Below are 25,258 nucleotides of genomic sequence, written 5' to 3'. Positions count from 1 at the left end.
TCTTGGTCTCCCTCTACGATTTTTACCCTCCACGCTGCCCTCCAATGCTAAATTTGTGATCCCTTGATGCCTCAGAACATGTCCTACTAACCGGTCTCTTCTTTTTGTCAAGTTGTGCCACATACTCCTCTTCTCCCCAATTCTATTCAATACTTCATCGTTAGTTATGTGATCTACCCATCTAATCTTCAGCATTCTTCTGTAGCACCACATTTCGATAGCTTCTATTCTCTTCTTGTCCAAACTATTTATCGTCCATGTTTCACTTCCATACATGGCTACACTCCATACAAATACTTTCAGAAACGACTTCCTGACACTTAAATCTGTACTCGATGTTAACAAATTTCTCTTCTTCAGGAACGCTTTCCTTCCCATTGCCAGTCTACATTTTATATCTTCTCTACTTTGACCATCATCAGTTATTTTGCTCCCCAAATAGCAAAACTCCTTTACTACTTTAAGTGTCTCATTTCCTAATCTAATTCCCTCAGCATCACCCGACTTAATTCGACTACATTCCATTATCCTTTTGTTGATGTTCATCTTATATCCTCCTTTCAAGACACTGTCCATTCCATTCAACTGCTCTTCCAAGTCCTTTGCTGTCTCTGATAGAATTACAATGTCATCGGCAAACCTCAAAGTTTTTACTTCTTCTCCATGGACTTTAATACCTACTTCGAATTTTTCTTTTGTTTCCTTTACTGCTTGCTCAATATACAGATTGAATAACATCTGGGAGAGGCTACAACCCTGTCTCACTCCCTTCCCAACCACTGCTTCCCTTTCATGCCCCTCGACTCTTATAACTGCCATCTGGTTTCTGTACAAATTGTAAATAGCTTTTCGCTCCCTGTATTTTACCCCTGCCACCTTTAGAATTTGAAAGAGAGTATTCCAATCAACATTGTCAAAAGCTTTCTCTAAGTCTACAAATGCTAGAAACCTAGGTTTGCCTTTCCTTGATCTTTCTTCGAAGATAAGTTGTAAGGTCAGTACTGCCTCACGTGTTTCATCATTTCTACGGAATCCAAACTGATCTTCCCCGAGGTCGGCTTCTACCAGTTTTTCCATTTGTCTGTAAAGAATTCGCGTTAGTATTTTGCAGCTGTGACTTATTAAACTGATAGTTCGGTAATTTTCACGTCTGTCTACACCTGCTTTCTTTGGGATTGGAATTATTATATTCTTCTTGAAGTCTGAGGGTATTTCACCTGTCTCATACATCTTGCTCACCAGATGGTAGAGTTTTGTCAGGACTGGCTCTCCCAAGGCCGTCAGTAGTTCTAATGGAATGTTGTCTACTTCCGGGGCCTTGTTTCGTCCAGTATAGTCTCCCACAATGCCAGGGACTCTTGCAGACCCCAGTTTTCTCAAACCCAAATCATCCTTCACTGAGCCCAGCAGAGCTCTGGTCTTAGCTGATGGATGGAATACACTTTTAATCTCTAATTTCTTTAAAATTCCTCTTACTTTTGAAGATGTGATCCCCACAAAAGCTAGGAATGCCACCAATTTGTTTGTATCTGCTGTTGGTTCTCACGAAGGTCCAATTTGTAAAGCATGACATGTCTGATTGTCAGTATAGCCATTCTGCTTGAACACAACTTTTAGATGATCCAGTTTTTGTGTCAAACTATCTGCATCTGATATGGCATAAGCTCTTTTTACCAATGTACGTAGAACCCCGTTGTGTTGGTATTACAATATTACAACTTGATGCATGAAGTTGTCGGTAAGTATGCGTGGGCTTATGATAAACACTATGTCCTAATGTCCCATCATCCCTTCTGTAGACCAAGACATCTAAAAATGGAAGTTTTCCATCCTTTTCAACTTCCACCGTGAACTTAATGTTGGGCTGCAGACATTTAAATGATCTAGGAAATGATCCCGAACATTCCTCACATGTGGCCATGCCATGAACGTATTGTCAGCATATCTCCAGAAACAAGTTTGTTTTAAGAACACCGCCTTCAGTGCCATGTCCTCAAAATCTTCCATAAACAAATTGGCAATTATGGGGGAAAGTATTTGTCATTAAATAAAAAAATACATCGACTTCAGTACATGGTAACATAACTTAGTTGTTTCTTGATCCAATTTTTCACCAATTAACTGCAAAGAATCTCCAAGAGGAACTCTGGTAAACTGAGACACAACATCAAAAGTAACGATAGAATCTTTGGGACTGCGACACAAAGCTTTCGAACACTGAATAAAAATCAGAGAATTGGAAATATGGTGTTTGCATTTCTTCCAGCAGACAAGGGCAGCGCAACAGTTCTTCTCTCACATGATAATTATGTGAGTAAAATGGATCTTTTGCTTGCAGACTCGGCATAACGATCTTTTGCAGGACGATCTGTCTGAATGTGTAAAATACAAGATGCTTTCACTTTTGAAGAAGAGTTCATTATCTGACGATGTTCTTAAAAAAACTTAGATCTGGTGCTGCAGTCCCACCGAGATTATATGGTTTGCCTAAGGTACACAAGCAAGGTGCTCCGCTTCGGCCTATTGTTTGCAGTTCGGGTGCTCCTACTTACAATGTAGCCAAGTATTTAGCATCCTTTCTCAGTCCCCATGTTAGAAAATGTGAATATCATCTTTCCGATTCTCTGGTTTTTATTCAGTGTTTGAAATCTTTGTGTCTCACTCCCATAGATTTGCTCATTAGTTTTGATGTTGTGTCTCAGTTTACCAGAGTTCCTCTTGAAGAGTCTTTGCAGTTAATTGGTGAAAAATTGGATCAAGAAACAACTAAGTTATGTTACCATGTGCTGAAGTCGATGTATTTTTTATTTAATGACAAATACTTTGAACAAACTGACAGAGTAACTATGGTGGAGTCCATTATCACCCATAGTTACCAATTTGTTTATGGAAGATTTTGAGGATACGGCACTGAAGACGACGTTCTTAAAACCAAACTGTTTCTGGATATACATCAATGATCCGTTTATGGTATGGCCACATAGGAGGGATGCTCTGGATTGTTTCGTAGATCATTTTAATTGTCTGCATCCCAACATTAAGTTCACAGTGGAGGTTGAAAACCATGGAAAACTTCCATTTTTAGATGTCTTGGTCTAGAGGACGGATGCTGGGACATTAGGACGTAGTGTTTATTATAAGCCCACGCATACCGACTGATATCTTGGTACATCAGTTTGTCATCCATTGTACCAACACAACGGGATTTTATGTTCATTGGTAAAAAGAGCTTATGCCATATCAGATGCAGATAGTTTGACACAAGAACTGGACCATCTAAAAGCTGTGTTCAAGCAGAATGTTATACTGACATCAGATATGTCGTGCTCTACAGATTGGACCTTCGTGGGAACTAACAGAAGATACAAACAAATCGGTGGCATTCCTAGCTTTTGTAGGGATCATATCTTCAAATATAGGAAGAATTTTAAAGAAATTAGATATTAAAAGTGTATTCCGTCCACCGACTAAGACCAGAGCTCTGCTGGGCTCAGTGCTCAGTGAAGGATGATTTGGGTTTGAGAAAACCCGGGGTTTACAAGATTCCATGGCATTGCGGGAAAGTCTATATTGGACAAATGATTCACACAGTCCAGGATCACTGCATGGAGCATCATCGCCACATGCATTTATTTCAGCCAGAAAAATCTGCAGTGGCGGAACATTGTCTTACTGAAGGACATAAAATGTTGTTTGATGAGACACAAGTGGTTGCTCCTGTGTCGCGATATTGGGACTGTGTAGTGAAAGAAGCCATTGAAATCTGGCTATCTGACATTATAAAGGAGTATCCTTTAAGTAAGAGTTGGAGTCCTGTTCTGTTTGACATTAAGAAACAAAAAAGTGTCAATAGTGTTTGATATCGATTTATCATTTCCGCGAGCTTTCGCCACCGATGCACTTTTGTGCCTGTCACCAGAGGACAGTTGTGTGTGCACACGTGCGTTGGACCCACAGTCGGTGTATAAAGGAGCAGCCGCGGTGTATTTGATTACAGTTCCGATGAGATAGTGCAATGATATGTTCTGCCTGGAGACCTGATATCAATACAAGCACTTCCTTATAGTCTACTAGATTTCTTGACACTACTGTGGACATCTGATGCTGCTATTTATCTACACAGTGAATCGTAACTGTCTTATATACTAAAGCACGCTATTAGGTGGACGTCCAGAATATTATGGCTGATAGTTCTGGGAAATTGCTGTAGGTGATATGGAATTTGCTCTATTTCATTAACTAAGAACTATTTTATTTTAAAGAGATCTACAGAAGATTATGATTAGCCTGAGAGGTTTCCATATGAAAACCTGCTTGTATTTTGTCAGGACCAAGACAGTGTTAAATTTCTGTAGTTGACACTGGTTTTCAACACAACTTGTATTAATATCTGTACTACTCAACTTGTTTGTGTGTAGTGTTCAGGTGCCAAAGGATTGCACGAGTTTCATTGTGAGCTTTCATTTTGTTGAGTGTCCGTGTGGTTTAAACTGTACCGATAAGCAAAGTTACGATGAGCATTAGGAAATGTATCACTGATAGCTGGATTTGGAGATGATCAAAGCGATAGAAAATCCTGTCAATCTGGCCAGACTTACGTTAAGATACATTCTGAATCAGTTATGTGATTAATGTGAAAATGAATGAATAAAAGAAATGATCAAGAGAAATGCACATTTGATGAGGTCTGAAATTATCGTGTGTGTTGTGTTGCTGTCTTCAGTCCAGAGACTGGTTTGATGCAGCTCTCCATGCTACTCTATCCTGTGCAAGCTTCTTCATCTCCAAGTAACTATTGCAACCTACACCCTTCTGAATCTGCTTACTGTTTTCATCTCTTGGTCTCCCTCTGTGAATTTTAACCTCCACGCTGCCCTCAAATACTAAAGTGGTGATCCCTTGATGCCTCAGAACGTGTCCTACCAAGCGAGCCCTTCTTCTAGTTAAGTTGTGCCACTCATTAGTTACGTGATCTACCCATATAATCTTCAGCATTCTTCTGTAGCACCACATTTCAAAGGCTTCTATTCTCTTTTTGTCTGAACTATTATTCGTCCATGTTTCACTTCCATACATGGCTACACTCCATACAAATACTTCTGTGTATCTCTTGTATGCACAGTATATGGACTGGTGCTGACTGCATAGCAGTTCTTTTTTGGCTGGTGTTATGCCTTCTATGTTAATAGGTATAATCATTAACTGTGGCCCTGAAAAGGGCTCAGTTATATATGTTTCTGTTGTGAAAGGATGAGCAGTCAGATTATTTTGATCATATTCTGAAGTTGCCCAGGGTACACGTGATTACTTTTATCATTCCGATCGCAGATCATTGCAATCTTCTTGGAGGCTTGTTTCATGTGCAAGTTGTAACATACGCAGACCAAAAATAGAACAAATGCTTCTCGCCATCGAAAGACCACATGTTAAATACAGAAGTGCTATTTTGTTCATCCAGATACCCAGATCTTATCCACAGAATCCATGGAGGAAAAGAACATTGAAATTCTTATTTTAGAAACAGTTAATTGCACTATTACATTAATTAATAAATCACCTGGTGCTGAATTCACTGTTAACAAACCACCCAATTTTCAAAATAAACATGTGCAGATTGTGATCGGTGATTTCAACAGCCATAGTACCATTTGGGGCTATGATCATGAAGATGAGAATGGGACAGCAGTACAAGTGTGGGCAGAAGCAAGTTACCTGACTTTAATCCATGATGCTAAACTGCCTGGATCTTTTAACAGTGGCAGTTGGAGGTGAGCTTACAATTCTGACCTAATTTTTGGTAGTACCAGTATCAGTCAACAATGTGTAAAATCTGTCTGCTCCTCGATACCCAACTCACAGCATAGACCAATAATGTGTCAATTATTTGCTGCCATAAGACCATAGAAGGTATCTTTCCAGAGAAGGTTTAATTTTAAGAAGGCTGATTGGTTATGATTTGTGGATTTGCTGGACATTGAAGTATCTTACATAGAACCAATACGTGAATGCTATGACACCTTCACGGCAGCTGAAAAGAGATGTTCGAGAATGTCTATTCCTTGCGGCTGTCGAATATCTTATAGCCCCGGGCTTACTTCACACCAAGCCACCCTACTAGTGGAATACAGCTACTTATTTGAAGAAAACCATTTCAGTGAAGAAACTGTGGAAACAAGGCACAATCTTATTTCCTGTATAAGGGAGGCAAAAAGGGATAAGTGAATAAAAACTATAGAAAACTTGGATCTGAAAAGAGACAGCGATAAAGCTTGGAGACTTCTGAGACACCTAAACAATTATCCGACTAAGACCATTACACATCATAATATCACTGCCATTCGAATAGCACATCAGTTTCTGATGAACGGGAAGCCAACACACAAATCATAAAAACTGAAATTGCAAAGAGAAGAGCAAGAGGAGAATAATGACCTTACGTCATCATTCAGCCTGGAAGAACTACAGAAGCTTATCAAATAAAGTAAAAAAAAAAAGGTAAATCAGCTGGCTTGTATGATATACGAACCGAGCAACTCGAACACTTCGACTTAAATAAAAAGAAATGGATTCTTCAACTTTTTGATAACTGTGTAAACAGAGACCAAATTCCAAAGATATGGTGGAAGAGTTGAGTGATTGCTTTGCTGAAACCTGGCACAGAAGGAAATGATCCAAAGAATTTTAGACCAGTCACACTGTCATCTTTACAAATTGCTGGAAAGACTGATTTTGAATCGCCTATCACCTGCAATTGACCCCTCACTTATACCTCAGCAATCTGGATTTCGTCCAGGTAAAAGCTGTACTGGACAATTGTTAAACCTCACACAGTTTATAGAAGATGGCTTTGAAGCTCGGAAGGTGACAGGAGTGGCATTTGTTGGCTATCAGAGGCATATGATACGGTCAATCACCAGGTACTAGTCAAGGTCTACAATCTGACCAAAGATTTTGGACTAACCAGACTCATCGCCTCCCTTCTGCAGAATCGCAGGCTCTTCATTGACTTTCAAGGACAGCATAGTCGATGGAGACTACAGAAGAAAGACCTCCTGCAAGGAAGTGTTTTGGCTCCAATTCTGTTCAATATATATACAAAACGACCAACCTATAGACCCCAACGCCAGGAGCTTCTTATATGCTGACGACCTCGCTCTAGCCACCCAAAGCACAGATTTTGGATCAGTGGCGAGCAACCTCATGAATGCCCTTGAAGATCTATTCAGATACTACAACACAAACCAGCTTAAACCAAACTCTTCAAAGACCCAAGTGTGTGCTTTTCATTTGAGAAACAAGGAAGCCATACGCAAGTTGAAAATAGTATGGTTGGGGGTTGAACTGGAACACTACGAGACTCCAAAATATCTAGGAGTGACACTTGCTAGATCTCTCACTTTCGAAAAGCACTGCATGAAATGCAAGTCAAAAGTCTCCACCAGGAACAATCTCCTATGGAAACTGTCCGATTCACAGTATGGTAGTCAACCTGAAACAAGCCGAACATCTGCAATGGCACTATGCTATTCTGTGGCAGAGTATGCCTGTCCTATTTGGTATAATTCAACTCATGTGAAACAGGTGGATGTAGCTGTCAACGAAACCTGCAGAATTGTAACAGGTCACTTGAAACCCACTCCAGTTGAACGGCTTTACCACCTCGTAGGAATAGCACCACCACTTGTTCGAAGGGAGATAGCTGCAAACAAGGAAAGAAAGGTAGTGGAACAGGAAATTACTCATCCTCTGTATGGGCATGAACTGCATCTGCAACAACTGAAGTCAAGGAAGAGTTTCCTTAGGACATCAAAGGAACTTATAAACACTGCTGAAAAAACTAGGTTACAACTATGGAGGGCTACAACCTATCTTCCCCCTGGTTGTAAAAGAGTTGTTGAAGCTTTACCTGCAGGCCATGGTGGGGAATGGACAGCTTGGAAGTCCTTGAATAGACTGAGATTCGGAGTTGGAAGATCAAAAGTTAACCTGGCAAAATGGGGATATACTGTTCCAAATAATATTCGGTGTGACTGAAGAAGAACAGACAGTCTGGCACATGCTTCCTTGTCGATTGTGTCCAGCCTCCTGTACAGAAGATGACCTTCAACAAGCAACAGAAAATGCACTGGAAGTGGCCAAGTTTTGATAAAAAAATAATTTAATCATAACTGTGTAAAATGTATGTACATGTAGCTGTATGTTTCTGACATCAGAGTAGTAATAATACTACAAATACTTTCAGAAAAGACTTCCTTGCACTTTAATCTATACTTGATATTAACAAATTTCTCTTCTTCAGGAATGCTTACCTTGCCATGTCCAGTCTACGCTTTTTATCCTCTCTACTTGAGCCATCATCAGTTATTTTGCTTCCCAAATAGCAAAACTCATTTACTACTTTAATTGTCTCATTTCCTAATTTAATTCCCTCAGCATTACCTGATTTAATTTCACTACATTCCATTATCCTCATTTTGCTTTTGTTGATGTTCATCTTATATGCTACTTTCAAGACACTGTCCATTCCGTTCAGCTGCTCTTCCAGGTCCTTTGCTGTCTCTGACAGAATTACAATGTCATTGGCAAACGTCAAAGTTTTTATTTCTTCTCCATGGTTTTTAATTCCTACTCCAAATTTTTCTTTGTTTCCTTTACTGCTTGCTCAATATACAGATTGAATAACATCGGGGAGAGGCTACAACCCTGTCTCACTCCTCTCCCTGCCACTGCTTCGCTCTCATGCTCCTCGACTGTTATAACTGCCATCTGGTTTCTGTACAAATTATAAATAGCCTTCGCTCCCTGTATTTGACCCCCTACCACCTTCAGAATTTGAAAGAGAGTATTCCAGTCAACATTGTCAAAAGCTTTCTCTAAGTCTGCAAGTGCTAGAAATGTAGGTTTGCTTTCCTTAATCTATCTTCTAAGATAATTCGTTGGGTAGGATTAGTGAATATGAAGAGTAAATGGGTGAAATGGAGAAGATTGCTTTTGGGAAGTGGAGCTCAATAGCAGCGAAATAATTTTATGTTCTTGCAACTGCTTTTCCTAACAATCTTCCTACCTTCTGGTAAATTCTGCCTTGATTTATTTCATATAATTCTATCCTATTAACCAGTCAGTATTTGATAGTACAGTTTTTCTTCTCCTTGTAAGGTTTTACCAACCTGCATGTTAATTTAAAATGAATGTGAATAGAATATAAATATTAAATGTACATCCAGTTTATGTCATAACTACTAATGTTACTCATTGCATGAATTGATTAATATTTTAAACAATCAATTCAGACTGGAATGTTAGTAATATTTTAGTCTTGAAAGAGGAACAACTGGAGCAGGACTGAGGGTACAAAATATTAGAAAATCTTGTTAGATGTGCAACTTTGTGGAATTCTTGACCAAAATAAAGAAGATGCACACAAAAAAGCAAGAGACATAATTATCCTCATGCAGTACTTCCCATTACCTTAGTTGTTAACAAATAATATCATGTTGATTTTTTGTTTACCACAACCAACTTCACATAAAGATATTTCTTTACTTCCCTCATTGTGTCTTCAAAACACAAATTAAATATCAGTGATGGCAGCAAGCAACATTATGTTACACTTTACTGATTTTGACCTCTTGTATCATTCCTGTAGCACTGACTTCTCCAGGGACTTTTTTAAACAAAGTGAATGGATAGTTCTTCAGTCCTTGCAGTTCAAGTGCAAAAAATTTTTTGTTACATTTTATCAAAACCTCCTTCAGATCTATGTGTGCAATGTATGATTTCTATTTTTTCTTAAATATAGCTCATTATTGAACACAGTGCTAAAATTACTTCTAAGTGATTCTGATTTTCCTGAAAATGACCAGAACTTTTTGTAAAATACTTTCAGTTTTACATTTTTCGATAACATACTCTTGTGAATAGTTTTGACTGATATGTAGAGTGGACATAGGTGACGACTTTCCAGGTAGAATAATGGAGACCACAAATACCAATAATCTACACTTTATTGGAAGATGGAGGCACATCAAAACACATGCATTTATAAGTCATCAGTTATGAACTGAGGCAAATATTGTCACTGCAGCAGAGCTGTAGCACCCACCAAAGAATCTCCTTGCTGGATTCCACGACTGCTGCTAGGTCATCACAGATGTGATACTTGACAGATCGTGCTATAATTTTCAAATCTGTGTGCTCTTGCTTTCTTTGAAAGTGCAATAATTATATTCTTTTTCAAGATGCCATGGAACTTTCCAAGTTACATATGTTTTGTTGTTGTAGTATGCTGAAAATGGCCCTTAGGATAGAATAATGACTAAGTTGTGGTTGTGCATGCTTTCCTAGTTTGGAATGTTTTACATCTACATATGCACACATAGTACACATACCACTGTATGGTGCATGGCAGAAGGTACCCTGTACCACTACTAGTCATTTCCTTTCCTGTTCTACTTGTACAAATAGAGCGAGGGAAGAACGATTGTCTATGCGCCTCCGTATGAGCCTCAATTTTTTGTATATTCGTTCTTACACAAAATGCCTGTTGGCAGTAGTAGAATTGTTCTGCATTCATCTTCAGAAGCTGGTTCTGTAAATTTTCTCAATAGTGTTTCTTGAAAAGAACATTGTCTTCCCTTCAGGGATTCTCATTTTGGCATTTATCTGGTAATAAATATGCAATCAGTCACTTTTTTACGATTTTTTCAACCATGAACATGTTTTTGAGCCACTGCAGGCTCATCTTCAGATGGAGGAGTTACAGGAACATTATGTTGTGGACCAAGTGGAGCTAGATGCAGTGCTGGTGCTGCTGGCGAAAATGATGGAAATTTAGTATTCGATGACGAAACATTTACGAATCTGAAACTTTTTTACTGTATCTGAACTCATAATCTGTTCAAGAATTCTGCAGCAAACAGATGTCAAGGATATTGGCCTATGGTCGGCGGGCAATGCATGATTATGTCCAAGATTTGCAGTCTTTCTGGACATTTGGACAGATGAAGTAGTATGTGAGAAGCTTCATTATTGAAAGAATCCCAGTATGTGAAAGCCCAAGTAATTTATTGAAAATAGTTCATTTCATGGTGTCTGATACCAGGAGATAAAGGCAGTTTTGGGAGACATCACATAGTACTTGTTTTGAAGAGCCAAGGATGTTGCGATGTTTGATGTGCAGTCGCTATGTGTTGCCGTCTAGGAGTTTACATAATGTACATGCTCTAGCTATGCTGTTGCAAGTTTGTCAAAATCAGTATCTATTGAGAGAGAGTTTATCTGTGAAAGGAAGCCAGCCATAACTTTGTCCACACCATGTAGACGTGGAACATTGATTGTGAATTGTGCAGTGTAAGTGTAAATGGAGGAAATACCATGGGCAACAGTCTTTTGCAGAGTTTCGAATAGAATCCGGTGGTGGGTGATAATCCATATAGACTGTCAAAGATGTGCCCTCATGTCATCTCTTTGAAGTATTGTATTGCTTTCGACAATGCCAACAGTTCTCTGTCATAGGCCAATCTCTTATGCTGTGAGTTGGTCAGTTTTTTTGGGGAAAAGAAATGCTGTAGCTGTTGTGTACATGCTACTGACTGTTGAAGAACATCACCAGTCACAAAAGTTGCTCATGTGCGTGGTGACCATCAGCTGGGTAGTGGATGAGCTAGGGTCTTAGCCTGAGAGAGACAGTCTGTAATTTTTTCAAATGCTTGTCGGATCTGTGGGGTCCAGTGCATAGTCTTTTTGCGTGAGATGTGTTTGCTTGTAAACGCATCTGTACAAGGTACTTGGATGGTGGCAGCATTAGGCAGGTATCTACGATAATTAATTATCAAGCTGAAAAATCAGTACAAGTTGTGAAAGGCCTGTGAGTGCAGCATGTGATGTTTAGCTTGTTAAAGTGTAGACCAAATGCCATCATGGCAAACCAAATGACCAAAGAAGGTAACCTGAGACTGCCTCATCTGACACTTGTCATAGTTGATCGTGACACCAAGTTTGTGTAAAGTATCGAAAACTGGTTTGATGTGGTCTTGTTCTTTTTGGAAGCAGAGAAAACTAAAATGTCATACAAGTAGGTGTAGCAGAAGGGAAATTTGAAAAGAGCATTGTCTATGAATCTTTGCCAGGTCTGGCTTGCATTTTTAAGTCGTTATGTCGTATAAAGAAATTCATACAGTCTTAAAGGGATTATGATTGCAGTCTTTGGAACATCCTCTGGGTTCATAGGAATCTACAGACATGCTTTCTTACAATTCAGCTCACTAAACACTGGGGTGCTTGTCAGATAACATGCAAAATCTGAATGTTAGGGATAGGCTAAGTGTCTGGTATCATATGGGAGTTATAAGGATTGATAACCACCGTATAGGCTATAGGTGCCATCCTTCTTAGGTACAAGATGAATGGGCAAGACCCAAAGACTATCAGACTGTCTAATAATCCCAGTTTGTAATAACCTCTTTGTAACGCACTTAACCACAGTAAGTCTGTTCAGAGGTAGCCTACACACTTTGGGTGGGCCTAGGGTGGTGTTTGTTTTATGAACTATACTGTTGCTGGTAGCACACATGGATGATGGGAGATGGGAAACATATATGGCAGGTGCACGGGCACTAGAGGAGCAATGCACTTGACTAACCTGTACAGGTGCTGATGAAACTGTTACAGTTGGCTATGGTGGTGTGTGTGTGTTTGTTGCCGTATGTCCTGCATCTGTTGATTCATTTGTGATGGGGAAAAATGAAATGATCAAGCTGTTCCAACTATATATATGTCAGCAGTTAGCACAAATTTTATTGGAAGTGGCGTGCTTTTCTTCACATTGGTGAAACGTTTCCTTCAGTACGTCGAATTATTGCTGGGTGGTACATTGTAATTCCGCTGATGATAACAGGCAGTCTTTTGATATCTATTGACTGTGTTTGTACATATCAACAGAACTAACAGTTTGCGAGCTGAGGTACATAGTCATTGGTTACATGGGGGATGGTACAGCACTGATAATTCCATTCACAGAACGTCTGCTGCTGTGACATAGAAGAGGCCCACAAGCCAAATCAGGGCTGAGGCAAGATGTCTTAGAACTTCAGACCCCAGTACTGGTTTGTGACATCAGCAATGAAAAATTTCCAAGAGAACATGTCTTCTAAGTCGAAATCAAAGCTTCAAGACATGTTTCCATACACTGCGGTGGATGAATCATTCACTGCAAGGCACTGGTTGTAGGCACATGGAATAACACTCACCTCATATCCCATGTCAGTGAGAAAATATTGGTGGCAAGTGTGATCCAGGATGTAGAGTCTGTCACAAGAAGATGGTGTGCAGTGAGATTGGCTCACATGTCAAGGTAGTAGGCGTCTTGAATTGGGGCAACAATTGTTCTTCCCATTTAGGTAGTCTCAGGATGCCTTGCAGTTGTGAGTAATAGTGCTGGAACAACCAAGGAGCCAACAGAGGCGCGTTTGTGTCTTTTTGTCAGGGAGCTGATTGCTGTTGCCTGCCTGGGTGGGTGGGAGTGACGTCATCCTCAGCAGCATCTGTGTGTGCTCAGAATTGTTCAGCTGCCTATTGCTGCAAGTCAAGGCATGCTTCCCAATTGAGGCAGGACTGGTTGTTGTTGTCCAGTGAATTAAGACATTGTTGGTGTTGTAACAGGGCTTGAAGTATGTCTGCCAAACTTCATTTCTTCTCTTATGGCTCAATCTCTTTCAAGATCAGTGCTCATTCTCACCTGGGGAGGTAACTTCACAACCCATACTGTCTTTGCCATGTCATATTTGTTGGTAGCTGGAGGTGACAAAATAACACCACTAATGAGATTTGCATACTTACCAAGGTGGCACAGTAATGTGATGAACATGGAGCTGATGTCAGAAATGCCATGACTGCCACATAGTTGTTTTGGCTGGAAAGAAAGTGTTCATGCATGGCCCAACTGAGTTGATTCCATTTGGCAACGTGAATAAATTTGGCAGAACCAAATGTGACACAGTAGACGCAACACATTGAGTGACATTCGATGTGTGTCCATGACAGTTTGTTGAAAGATGTCTCATTTGTTTATCGAAGAGTGGCATTCATAGCCAAAGTCACCCAGAAGTTCGGTAACTCATAAATATTGCTCAGGTACGTAGAGGTCACAGTTCATATCACCAGCGCTGCACAAGAAAATATCAGTTTCACATTTAAGCAGAGGCAAAAATTGTCACTGTTGCTGCTGAGCACTTAATTCAACACCGTGTAAGTCACTGCCTTGTAATTGCTTAACTTCAGCACTAAGGTTGTGTGATGACTCCATTGTTTCTGCAAGCAAGATGAGTCAAAGAACATAAAATAGTTTATAGCTCTTAGTGTTGTTTGACACGGGGTCACCAATGTAGATTTTCAAATCTATGTGCTTTTACTTTCTTTGGAAGTGCAATAATTATATGCTTTTTCGAGATATAATGGAACTTCCCCAGTGACACATATTTTGTTCATGAGCTTGTATAATTCTTGCTCTGTTGTGTGGTATGATACCTGTGGAAATACACTGATATTTCATCAATATCTGGGCAGTCTTGCCTTCTGTGCTTGTGCAAAACTTTTTGAAATACAGAAAAGAGTATGGAATTTCCCTTTCATCTTCATGCCCCATGTCCTTATTTTCAGTTGGCCAAATTTTTTTGTGGCAGGTTTAATATTTCTCCAAGTATTGTTTCCATTTATTCACCTTATTTTCAGCTTCCATTTCCCAACTATATTTTTCGTCTCTAGTCACTATACTCCCTAAAGTGATTGTTTAGCATATTTGTACAGAATCACATTACCCTTTTTCAATTATGCATCGTATTTTGTGAAATCACTTCTCCATTCAGTCTCTTTTAGCTTCTCTACATTTCTGGTTAATATCGTTTGTCAGTGACGAAAAAAAAAAAAAAAAAAAAAAAAAAAAAAAAGAGAGAGAGGTTGAAAGTGAATGGCAACAGTATACATTTTATCATTTCTTTACTGCAAACAATATTTCATGCATTATCCAAGAGCATTTTCTGCCTTTTTCAATCGTAATCCTTTTCTACTGCATTTCATCATATTTTCCTGAAATGTGCTCTTTGGTTTTCATTTCTTTTAGCTTGTCTAGGTTCCAACATTTCAGTCAATTTCTCTGTAACTTCTTGAATTTTAACAAGCATATCATAAATACTAGTGATATTTTTTCACGCACTTGCGCTACATGACGTCAGAGTGCACAAGGTGTTTTTTTGGTGGATGTTGTTTTTTAAGTTTGCTATAATGTTATGTAGTTTCTTAATGTTGTTGGATTCTTCTGGTTAAGTAATTTTGGCAAGACTGAAACTAATAAAGAATTTCCTTCATTATACACTACACTCATTCTATTTATGTGGTGTAGGTCCATGCCTATGTAATTGATGATCTCTGACTAAGGATTTTCAGGCTTTTAATTGATTGATGCAAGTCTGTGGCAAATCTAAACAGTTGGAACAACGAAGAACAATGGCAAATGATAACTGTCTGATAATGGAAGAAATTTGCAGACTTCAGAACGAAATAGAAATGCTGCAACTGCATCTTTCAGAAGATACGAACTTTGAGTGTATGCTGAACAAAAGAAATGATATTGATTCAACAATGCCAACACAGTGCAGTAAGGCAACATTGTCAGAAATGTTGACCACACCACAGCAAGAAATAGCTGTGGATCTACCCACTGGTTTCAGCAATTCACACACTCAGTGGTTGCAATTATGAACATTTTCATTCATGCCTTTCCAGCCACATACGAGGTTTGCAATAATAGAAAATGTATTTCAACAACAAAGAGTAGTCAACAATCACAAGAAGTTCAGTGTGGTGATAAGTAACCTGAACCACCAGACCTCGGTGTCGATGTCAGATGTGATGGTGAGCTCACCTACAGAACGAGCATATGGCAGACTGAAGGAAGTTCTAATTTCTTGGTGCATGAAGGCAGTAGACATCAGCATCAAGCAGGTACTATACCAAGAGAAGCAGGGAGGTAGGACTCTGTCAGAATACTGGTGACATTTACACAGCCTGGTAGAGTGTTCGGCAGTCTCTAAAAGGTTACTGTTACAAATGGCAATAACTTCCAGCAGAAGTAAGGACTGTCCTAGCCATATACGAGGAGAGATAAACTGACAAGCTACTACATGCTGTGGACAGAATCTATGAGATGCGTAAGCCAGCTGCAATGTTACAATGATGTCGACAGATTCCACATATGATTACCACCATGATCAGCAAATTGAAACCGGAGTCATAACTATAAACAGTACCACAGTCACACCATGACATGCAACAAACATTTCAAATGAGGTTAGAGATTTGAAAACTATTCTAGAGGACCTGAGAACACAACTGTGCAGGCAACAGTATGACAAGTTAACATTAATCAGGTGTGAAAATGAGCTAGACGTGAAACACGAAGCCAGGAAGAGGATGTACATAAAGTGTGTTGCTACAGTAAATATTTTGAGATGCACGTCACCATGTTTCTACTCAAAGAGCCGAGGTACATGCAGTAACAGTGGAATGTTTTTGTGTCAGCAACAGCGGTCACCACCGCATACATCTCCTTTTACTTTGAAGAAGTTGTATGTATTAGAAAAGCATACAGGCATTAGGTTTTTGGTTGATACTGGGTCAGACATCAGCTCACTTCCTGACAGCCATGCACCATGCAACGATCAAGACATATAGTCATGTTTGAAAGTAGTGAATAACACTGTGATTAACACATTTGGGCATAAAGTGTGCAAGATTGATGTGGGTTTCTTCAAACAGTTTACATGGTCTTTTGTGATAACTGGTATATCGTACCATTGATTGGGCACTGTTTTTCTAGCTCATTTCACGTTGACAGTCGACTTACAGCGAGAACATTATTAAATTTGACAGACAACAGTACTGTATCAGGCACTAAAAGAGGTACGATGCCTGAGAAGCTTCAGGCGATTGGCAACTCTGTATCTGAGGAGCTACATAACGAAGAGAAAAGTCAGAAACTTCTGGATGACCAGGCAATATTAACAACGGATAATCAACTAAACAGGCTCACTGAAAAGAAATTAAACATAGTATGGTACTTTATATTCATACCATGCTGAGGCAGTCAGTTTCATGACTAGCACAGAGAGTTGCACCAGAGAGGCTGACAGAAAAAAAGGTGATATGTAAAGAAATGTTAGTTGGGAGTAATTTGCCAGCCAGATAGCCAGTGATCTTTGCCCCTACACTTGGTATGGAAAGACGAACAGATAATGGAGGCTGTAAGGGGTTTACCAGGCATTAAACTTGAGGATCATCCCACATAGATATCCGGTACCCAACATACAGGACTTCACATGTTCTCCGGCCAGTGCGAAAATTTTTAACATTCTCTACTGCAAGAAAGCTTACAACAAGATACTAGTAGCTCCAAGAGGCATTCTGAAGACAGTAATGGCTATGCTATTCAAGTTATCCAAGTTTTAGTTTGTGCCTTTTGGCCTTCAATAACGCAGTACCAACTTGGCAGCATTTTATTGTCAAAGTGATAAAGGGATTGGCATTTTGTTTTGCTTATCTTGATGACATTTTGATGTTCACACTGGATACTCAAACACATGAACACTGTCTGTCAAATCTGCAGGTGACTCTTTGATCATGGAGTGGTGTTAAACAAAAATAAGTGCATCATGCTCAAGAACCAAGTCGCTTCCCTTGGACATACTTTGTTGTCAGAAGGTACATTGCCTCTGCCAGAGACAATCATGGCAATACAGTCTCTGCCAAAACTGGTGAACTATCAAGAGCTGAGACAATATATGGGAGTAATAAATTTTTTTTCAAATCATCTGCCAGCAACGGCTGATGTGCAAGAACAACACATTGGTGCACTCAAGGGACATGATGCCAAGGGTCAGTGACTGATTAGGTGGACACCAGAAACGAACAAAGCATTTAGTGATCTACAAGCAAGCCTCATCCAGGCAGTGATCCTCACTCAAACCAGTTCAATATGCACAGCTAGCTATTGTAGTAGACGTGAGTCAGTCAGCAATTGGGGCAGTGAAGAGAAGGGCAGTGGTAGCCATGCAGTTTTCCTCCAGGAAATTACAGGTATCACAGCAAAGTGGAGCACATATGACAATGAATTGTTGGCAATCTATGAAGCAATTAGATACTTCTGCCTGCAAACAGAAAATAGATGAGTGACCGTGTTTACAGACCACAGACCAATAACATGTGGCTTTAAAAACACTAGTGATAAGTGCTCCCCGAGACAGTTCTATTATATTGAGTTCATAAGCCACTTTACGACATATGATGTGGAAGAAGTGCAGAGAATTTGATGGCTGACTATTTTTCACATATTTATGAGAGTTCAGAGATTATAGACTATGATAAGCTCATGGTGGAACAGACTGTGGATTCAGAACTGCAGCAAGTGTTAAATGACTCTTCTACAGGTCTGAAATTTGAACAAATTGTGGTGCCTAACTCTTAGCTGAAACTGTGTTGTGACATTTCTTAAAGCAAGCCAGGACCATTCATTACAGAGATGTTCTGAAAGACGGCATTTGGCAGTGTCCACAGCCAATTGCACCAGGAGTCAATGCTACAATCAAGTTGCTGACAGAGCGCTTTGTGTGGCCTGCTATGAAGAGATGTGCACCTTCGGATATGTTCCTGCATTCCTTGTCAGCAAAGTAAAGTGGGCTGAAATGTACATGCTGATATTGGAAATTTTCAATGTCCCTCCGCTAGATTCACATACATTTATGTGGACCTGATCAGACTTCTTCCACAGCCAGAGAGTTACAGGTATTTATTTACAGCCATAGATAGGTGTACAAGGTGGGCAGAGGCAACTCAAACAGGCAATATATCAGTCAGTCCTACAGCGAGGATGTTTCTGTATATGTGGATTGCATGTCTCAGATGCCCCCTCCATGTTATGACTGATCAAGGATGTCAGTTTGAGTCAATACTGTTCCTAGAGCTGGCCAAAATGTGCCGTTTCCATTGCCACCACATGACTAGCCGTCACCCAGCCAGTAACGGTTTGGTGGAACAGTGGCACAGAACTCTGGAAGGACATTGATGTGTCATCAAATGAGATGGATATAAGTGTTACCATTAGTATTGTCAGGCCTGCGAACACCTTACAAACTCAGCATTGGCGTGTTTGTGGCCGAGATGGTTTACGGTGAACCGTTACAGTTTCCAACAGACTATTTAGTACCAAATTCACTGCCAAACCCACAGGACGTCACCGCATGAATATACATTGTCCACTGCCTTCCCATGATGCCACCCATTAGGTGTTTGTGCACAAAGACTTACACGATTGCTCTCACATAATGTTATGAACAGACTCAGCCAAGTCGTCCTTACAACCACTGGATACCGGCCCTTTTAAAGTGCTGGTTAGAGACAAGCACGCATTGGAGATGTAGTACTGCAACGACTTCAGACACCGTGGCTGTACATCAAGACACAGTAAACACAGAATGAACTGAAAAAAAAAAATCTGTTATGACATATGGGGCAGCGTCACAATTGACAGTTATGTCACCTCCACAAACCACAGCTCCCGAGAGATTCAACGCACACAAGAGCCGACCATCAGATTAAATTAGTCTCAAGACAGCCCATGGGCCCTGCACTTTGGGGGGGGGGGACACAGGAGCTGTGTGTGGCTGTGATATTTTCTTGTGCATTTGTGCGATGTGATGTCAGAGTGCATGTGGTGTTTCTTTGGTGGATGTTGTTTTTTATCTTTGCCATCATGTTATGTAATTTTTAGTGTTGGCTAATTCTTCTTGTTGTTAAATAATTTTGACAAGATTGGGCCAGATAAAGAGATTTGTTCATTCATTATATGCTATGCATATTTTATGTATGTTTGTAGGTTCATGTCTACATTAGGTTATGTTCACTGTAGTCAACACCTGGATAATACCTTCAGTTCTTAGCTGCATGACATAATCTCTATTTCACCAAAATATAGGCAGTCTGATCTTTTTTAGATCCCCTGGCATCTTCATACATGCATCCTTATTGATGAAAATTTAGACAGTGTGTTCTCAGTGATCAATCTGTGACCAACACAAAATTCTTTTGATTTTTCTCCTCTCTTGTTTTGCCAAAACTAAAAGCTCCCATTTGTTTCTGTTCCATTCGTTCACCAATGACTACATTATAGTCTAACTGAAGTCCCACTTGACATATTTTATGATTTCAGCAATATTATCACTATCTTCTTCGCGTTCACTGTCATTGTTATTTGTGATGTCATAGATATGCATGCTTTGTTTGATCACAATATCTACTAGATATCTGTTCAATTTCATCATCAGTGTTCTTTCTGTTTGTAACAAATAAAACTTTACTGTCTATTTTCTGATTCATTATTTTTTTTCCTCCTTCTATACCTCTTCTGGTCACCACATCTCACTGATTTCTTTTTCTACCTTCAGATTTTCTGGTTTGTTGCTCAGCCTTAAAGTTATCACATTTCACATAATCGCAATAATCACCATTCTCTTTTTGTCAGATAACTCCTCCTGAGTGGTTCCTGCCTGGAGATGTGAATCGTGGACTATTTTAACTTCAGAATATTTCATCGAGAAGGAACCCAGCAAATCATTTTTGCCAGAGAACTTGGGTAAAATATTGTAAAATCACTTAGATCAGCAGGCCTATCATCAGGAAGCTGGAACTAACATGGATTAGACTTGACTGTATCCAACAATGTAACTTCTATTGTAAAACAATGGCAATAATAATAATAATAATAATAATAATAATAAAAGTAAGATGCTTGTGGTAGTTTTCAAGTCAAATCATGATGGATTACCTTCCACAGAGTTGAAAGCTATGGTTTCCTGAAATTTTTGTAAAAGGATTTTGAATAAGCGTGTGTTCAAACAAAAATATAAAACATGTGGCCTGCTCTGGTCATAAGCAACTTAACAGCCATACATTATGACTGCTCTGTCATCAGTATGTTGGTAATCTCTGGTAATCAAAACAATAGCTACTCTGAATGTCTTCTACAAGTCCATGATGGGTGAGTGGAGTTACATAGCACAGATCATCTAATGCCTGCATATTCTGATAACAAAATGACCTTGTACAGTATTGGGATTAACAAACCAACATCTAACTTGGAGAAATGATGACTGTTTTGATGCTTTGCAGTTGAGATACTCTTGTTTGAAATTGTGCTGCCAAGGCAAATAATGAGATACAAAGCCTTGGAACTTGATAGTCACATTATGAGGATCTTAGGGTACTTGAAATAAAGAAATTACCATGATTTATCTGCAGTATGGACGTGACATGGTGATCACCGATTACATTTAAAATGCCTTAATCTAGTGATGTGTCCCTCAAAATGAGTCACTTAATCTCAAGTGGTCGGGACCTTGATGTATATATTACCATCTAATGTGTCATAGCTTTTGTAACATATTTAACACTTGTGTTATGATGTTATGATTAATGCTCTATACATTTGAGGAATGCATACTTTTGTACAGTTCTTATTGGTTTATAATTTATACTTACAAAACCAGTTGTAGAGCTGGTGCTCTCACTTACATCAGTGTACAAATGATTGTCTCATTCCTCTCACTGCATGATAACGTAAGGTTCCATTTTATTTAATTATCTTCCTTAAAATGTGAAAGTATGATGTGTATCATTTTGATGTACAAAGAGTGAGGTTCAGAAAGTTTGTCATACTCATGATTACTTCAGTTGTCAAATATAGCACCAAACTTTTTGTCATGCAGAGAGCATCCAACAAAAGTTTATTTTCTTGTCTTGCAGAGGCAGCCCGTGTGAAGAACTTCTGTGCAGTTTGTCAGTCTGAAGCAAGTGATGAAGCAAAACTGGTACAGCTGGGAAAGCTTATGAGAGAGAGCCATCAAAGTCTGCAGCATTTGTTTGAGTGCAGTCATCCTATGCTGGACGAAGTTGTTCTCTTGGGAGAAAATGTGACACTGGGGTCTCGACTAACAGGAGCTGGGTATGTAGCCATATAGGTATAGGTTATAAAGTGCTAAGCTCCTACAGTCTTTCATACTTGTTTTCATATTTGTTTTACAGATGGGGTGGCTGTACTGTTGCTTTAACAACACAAGATTCATACAAAAAATACATGGAGAAACTGAAAACCAGTTTCTATGCCAAACACAGTGAAATACAAAATATTGATACTCTTGTATTTGCAACAGAACCAAGTGAAGGTGCTGAAGTTTATGTAGTTGCTTAAAAAGAGGGGATAGAAATTATTGATAGCATTCCTGTTTACTTCTGGAATGATCGCTACGCTTACCTTAATCAAAGGAAATAATATGGCTTTAAATGATACACATATATATTTTCATAAAGTACTCTATGCACTGAAGTAACTGCTATTATGAGCCGTGCCATTAGATAAAATGCTCTTATTTATGAAAATCATGTATGCTTCTATTTGATGGCAGTAAAACAAATTTGAAACACTTTCAGGTTAGAGTATAGCTGAGGTAGTAGAAAAAAAGAAAAGGTAATTTTTCTTCTCAGTGTCTGTTCCACAGTGTATACTGTGAACCTTCTTAAAAAAAAAAAAAAATCAAACTCGTGTTGAGCTTTCCAGTATATTTTTACCGTGTATGAGATATGCAGAAAAGTTTCCCTCTAAGGTCATCAATAAGTTACGTGTGTTTCCACCGAGTGAAGAAAAAGTGATTGATGATGCACTGGACTCACATTTAGGAGTCAAACCCTTATGTGGACATCCAGGTTTAGACTTGTCATGATTTCTCTGAATTACTTGAGGACAATGTCACATTAGTTCCTCTGAAAAGGCCACTGCTGATTTAGCATCCAGTCCTTGCTCACTCTGAGCTTGTGCTCTGAGGACATCATCAATGAAACCAGTCTCTAAACCTCCTTTTAAAACCTTAGAGCAAGTTATGTTTTTATGAACTTTGCATGAACTTTAAATTTTGACATTGTGTCCACTCTGTTTTACTTTGAAGTTTTTGTTATTTACTGGCTTTTATCATGTTAAATATAAATTATTTTAACACTTTAGGAGTAAAGAAGACCACTCACTGAATAGCAGAAGTGGTGAGTTGTCCACAGACAAAAGAAAACAAAAATTTGCCAGCTTTTGGAATAAATCCTTTTTGAGCTAGAGTACAAACACACACACACACACACACACACACACACACACACACACACACACACATGCAAACCTGTGTCCTTCTATTGTATGAGCTGTGTTCATGCAGCACATCTCCTTTACTCCTGAAGTATTTGCATGGTGCCAGGACTTTCCTCACAGTGATTATTTTAAGCAGTTTGAGTACAGAGGTTTTGCCTTTTGTGAATGCATGAATTACCAGATTTTCTGTGCAGACTTATTTACCAAACCCATTTGCCACCATATCATCACTCTGAAGATTAATTTCCTCAACATTACGTTCATGGTTGTGTTTCATTTGGTACTTGAATGCTCTATGTAAAGTACCACAACACTTCTATGTTGCACTACTTCTAATTTTTGACAAAATAATTTAATTGGATAGATAAAAATATACTCACCAAGCAGCAGCAGGGAAGTGCACATGTGAAAGACGGTTAATTCTAATTTCTATTTTTTAATTTATTCTTATTGTTCCCTTTCTAATGACTGTTTCTGTTATCTGTTTTGCACAGTAATCTGCTGTTTTCCAATCTTTCTGGATATGTTTTTCTCAGTTGCAATCCTATGGTGGTTTTTGACATTCCATATACTTCACAAGTGTAGATAATCCCATCCTTTGTTGTAATATGTGTGTTCCTAATCTGATAATTATTCATTAGATTTGGTAAGGTGGTTTTCATTTTTAAAATTCATGTTACCATTTCTACCACTTTTGTGTCAGTAAATCACTGAGATACATAATGTTCCTCCCTTTTGTGTATGATTCTTATTAACAGAACATTAGATGCCTGCATGTATGGAAATGTAAATTTTCTTAGTGGTGTGTCCCTACCAACAGCCAGATTGGATGTAGTATTCAAGTAGTAATACACATGTGAAATGTGGTGTACATAAGGGGAGAGTTATTGAGAAAACATAACAGAATAGAAAACTTACTTATAAACTGAATTGTAATTACAAGCATGAGTTTCAAGCTGATTTTTTCAGTTTGTAGATGTGATAGAATCTACCTCTGTTAAAAAAATCACAGCTAGTCTATGTTACGTCAGGGGAGTAATGATAAATATGAAGTCCCAAGTATAAAACACATGAAACTTTTAAGTTTATTGGATAGACACAGCTATTATTAAACTGTGAATGTATGTAAATAGAACTGGCAGATCATTTTAGTTGGAAACCAGGAAAATTGTGAGCCTGATTCGTGGTTTTGAGTGATATTTTGTTTTGAGATTGTTTGTGACACAATTTGTATCTCCATATGTAAACCATCTGGATTCAAATAAAGCATAATTATCATGTACTTGAATAGAATGGTACAAAAATAAGTTGAAATGTTGTAATGTATAATGGTACTCATTCAGTGTGTAAAAGAAATGTTATAGATAGAAAAATGTAAGTTCATTGCATTAAATTAATTTCCTGTATGAAGATGTGATGCAAGAATATCTTGGCCTATGGTGAATTGAAAATTGTCTTGTTTGTGATCATAATTAGGTTCATTAAATCACCAAATCTTTTTATACTAGTGCAATAATTGTTTGTCCTTCAGATGATGGTGGTGGTGGTGTTTGGGTGGTCTTCATTGCAAAGACTGATTCCTGTTACTCCCATTGTTTGTGACCCTGCCTCTGTAAATCATGCAATCTCATGAAGAAATGTTAAAACATAATTTGTAATTATCTGATTGGTGAGCAGTGTAGGTATCAATTATATATATTCTCTCTCTCTCTCTCTCTCTCTCTCTCTCTCTCTGTGTGTGTGTGTGTGTGTGTGTGTGTGTGTGTGTGTGTGTGTGTTTAAACTACCATATGATTATACATTATTAGTGAGCATTTTGTTCTACAGTGGATATCGTTAATATTTCTTGAAAGATTTTTTTTCTCTATGAATGCAAGAATTTATTTTGCTTCATTTTGTAACTGTGTCAATGTTTTCAAGACCACATTGTGTTATCTTCTTTGTCAAAGATCGATATTTGCTTGGTGTTTGAATTGTCATTTCTGTGTTTTGGCAATAAGTCAGAGGGCTATTGAGGTGGTTTAA

The 25,258-nt window shown here is 38.7% G+C and overlaps 1 protein-coding gene across 1 annotated transcript in view; it reads left to right on the top strand.

The window, feature by feature from the left end:
• Positions 1-24,928, top strand: part of LOC126259959 (N-acetylgalactosamine kinase) — an 86,637-nt gene extending 61,709 nt beyond the window's left edge. The window contains exons 10-11 of the mRNA XM_049957070.1: positions 21,847-22,045; positions 22,126-24,928. Coding sequence (XP_049813027.1) covers positions 21,847-22,045; positions 22,126-22,291 — 365 coding nt within the window. The 3' untranslated portion in view covers positions 22,292-24,928. The remainder of the gene's footprint in view (positions 1-21,846; positions 22,046-22,125) is intronic.
• Positions 24,929-25,258: the final 330 nt, after the last annotated feature.

This window comes from Schistocerca nitens, chromosome 5, assembly GCF_023898315.1.
Source record: "Schistocerca nitens isolate TAMUIC-IGC-003100 chromosome 5, iqSchNite1.1, whole genome shotgun sequence".
In the NCBI taxonomy this organism is placed as follows: domain Eukaryota; kingdom Metazoa; phylum Arthropoda; class Insecta; order Orthoptera; family Acrididae; genus Schistocerca; species Schistocerca nitens.
The sequence above is the reverse complement of the archived record's forward strand: the minus strand, read 5'-3'. Positions and strand labels throughout refer to the sequence as shown.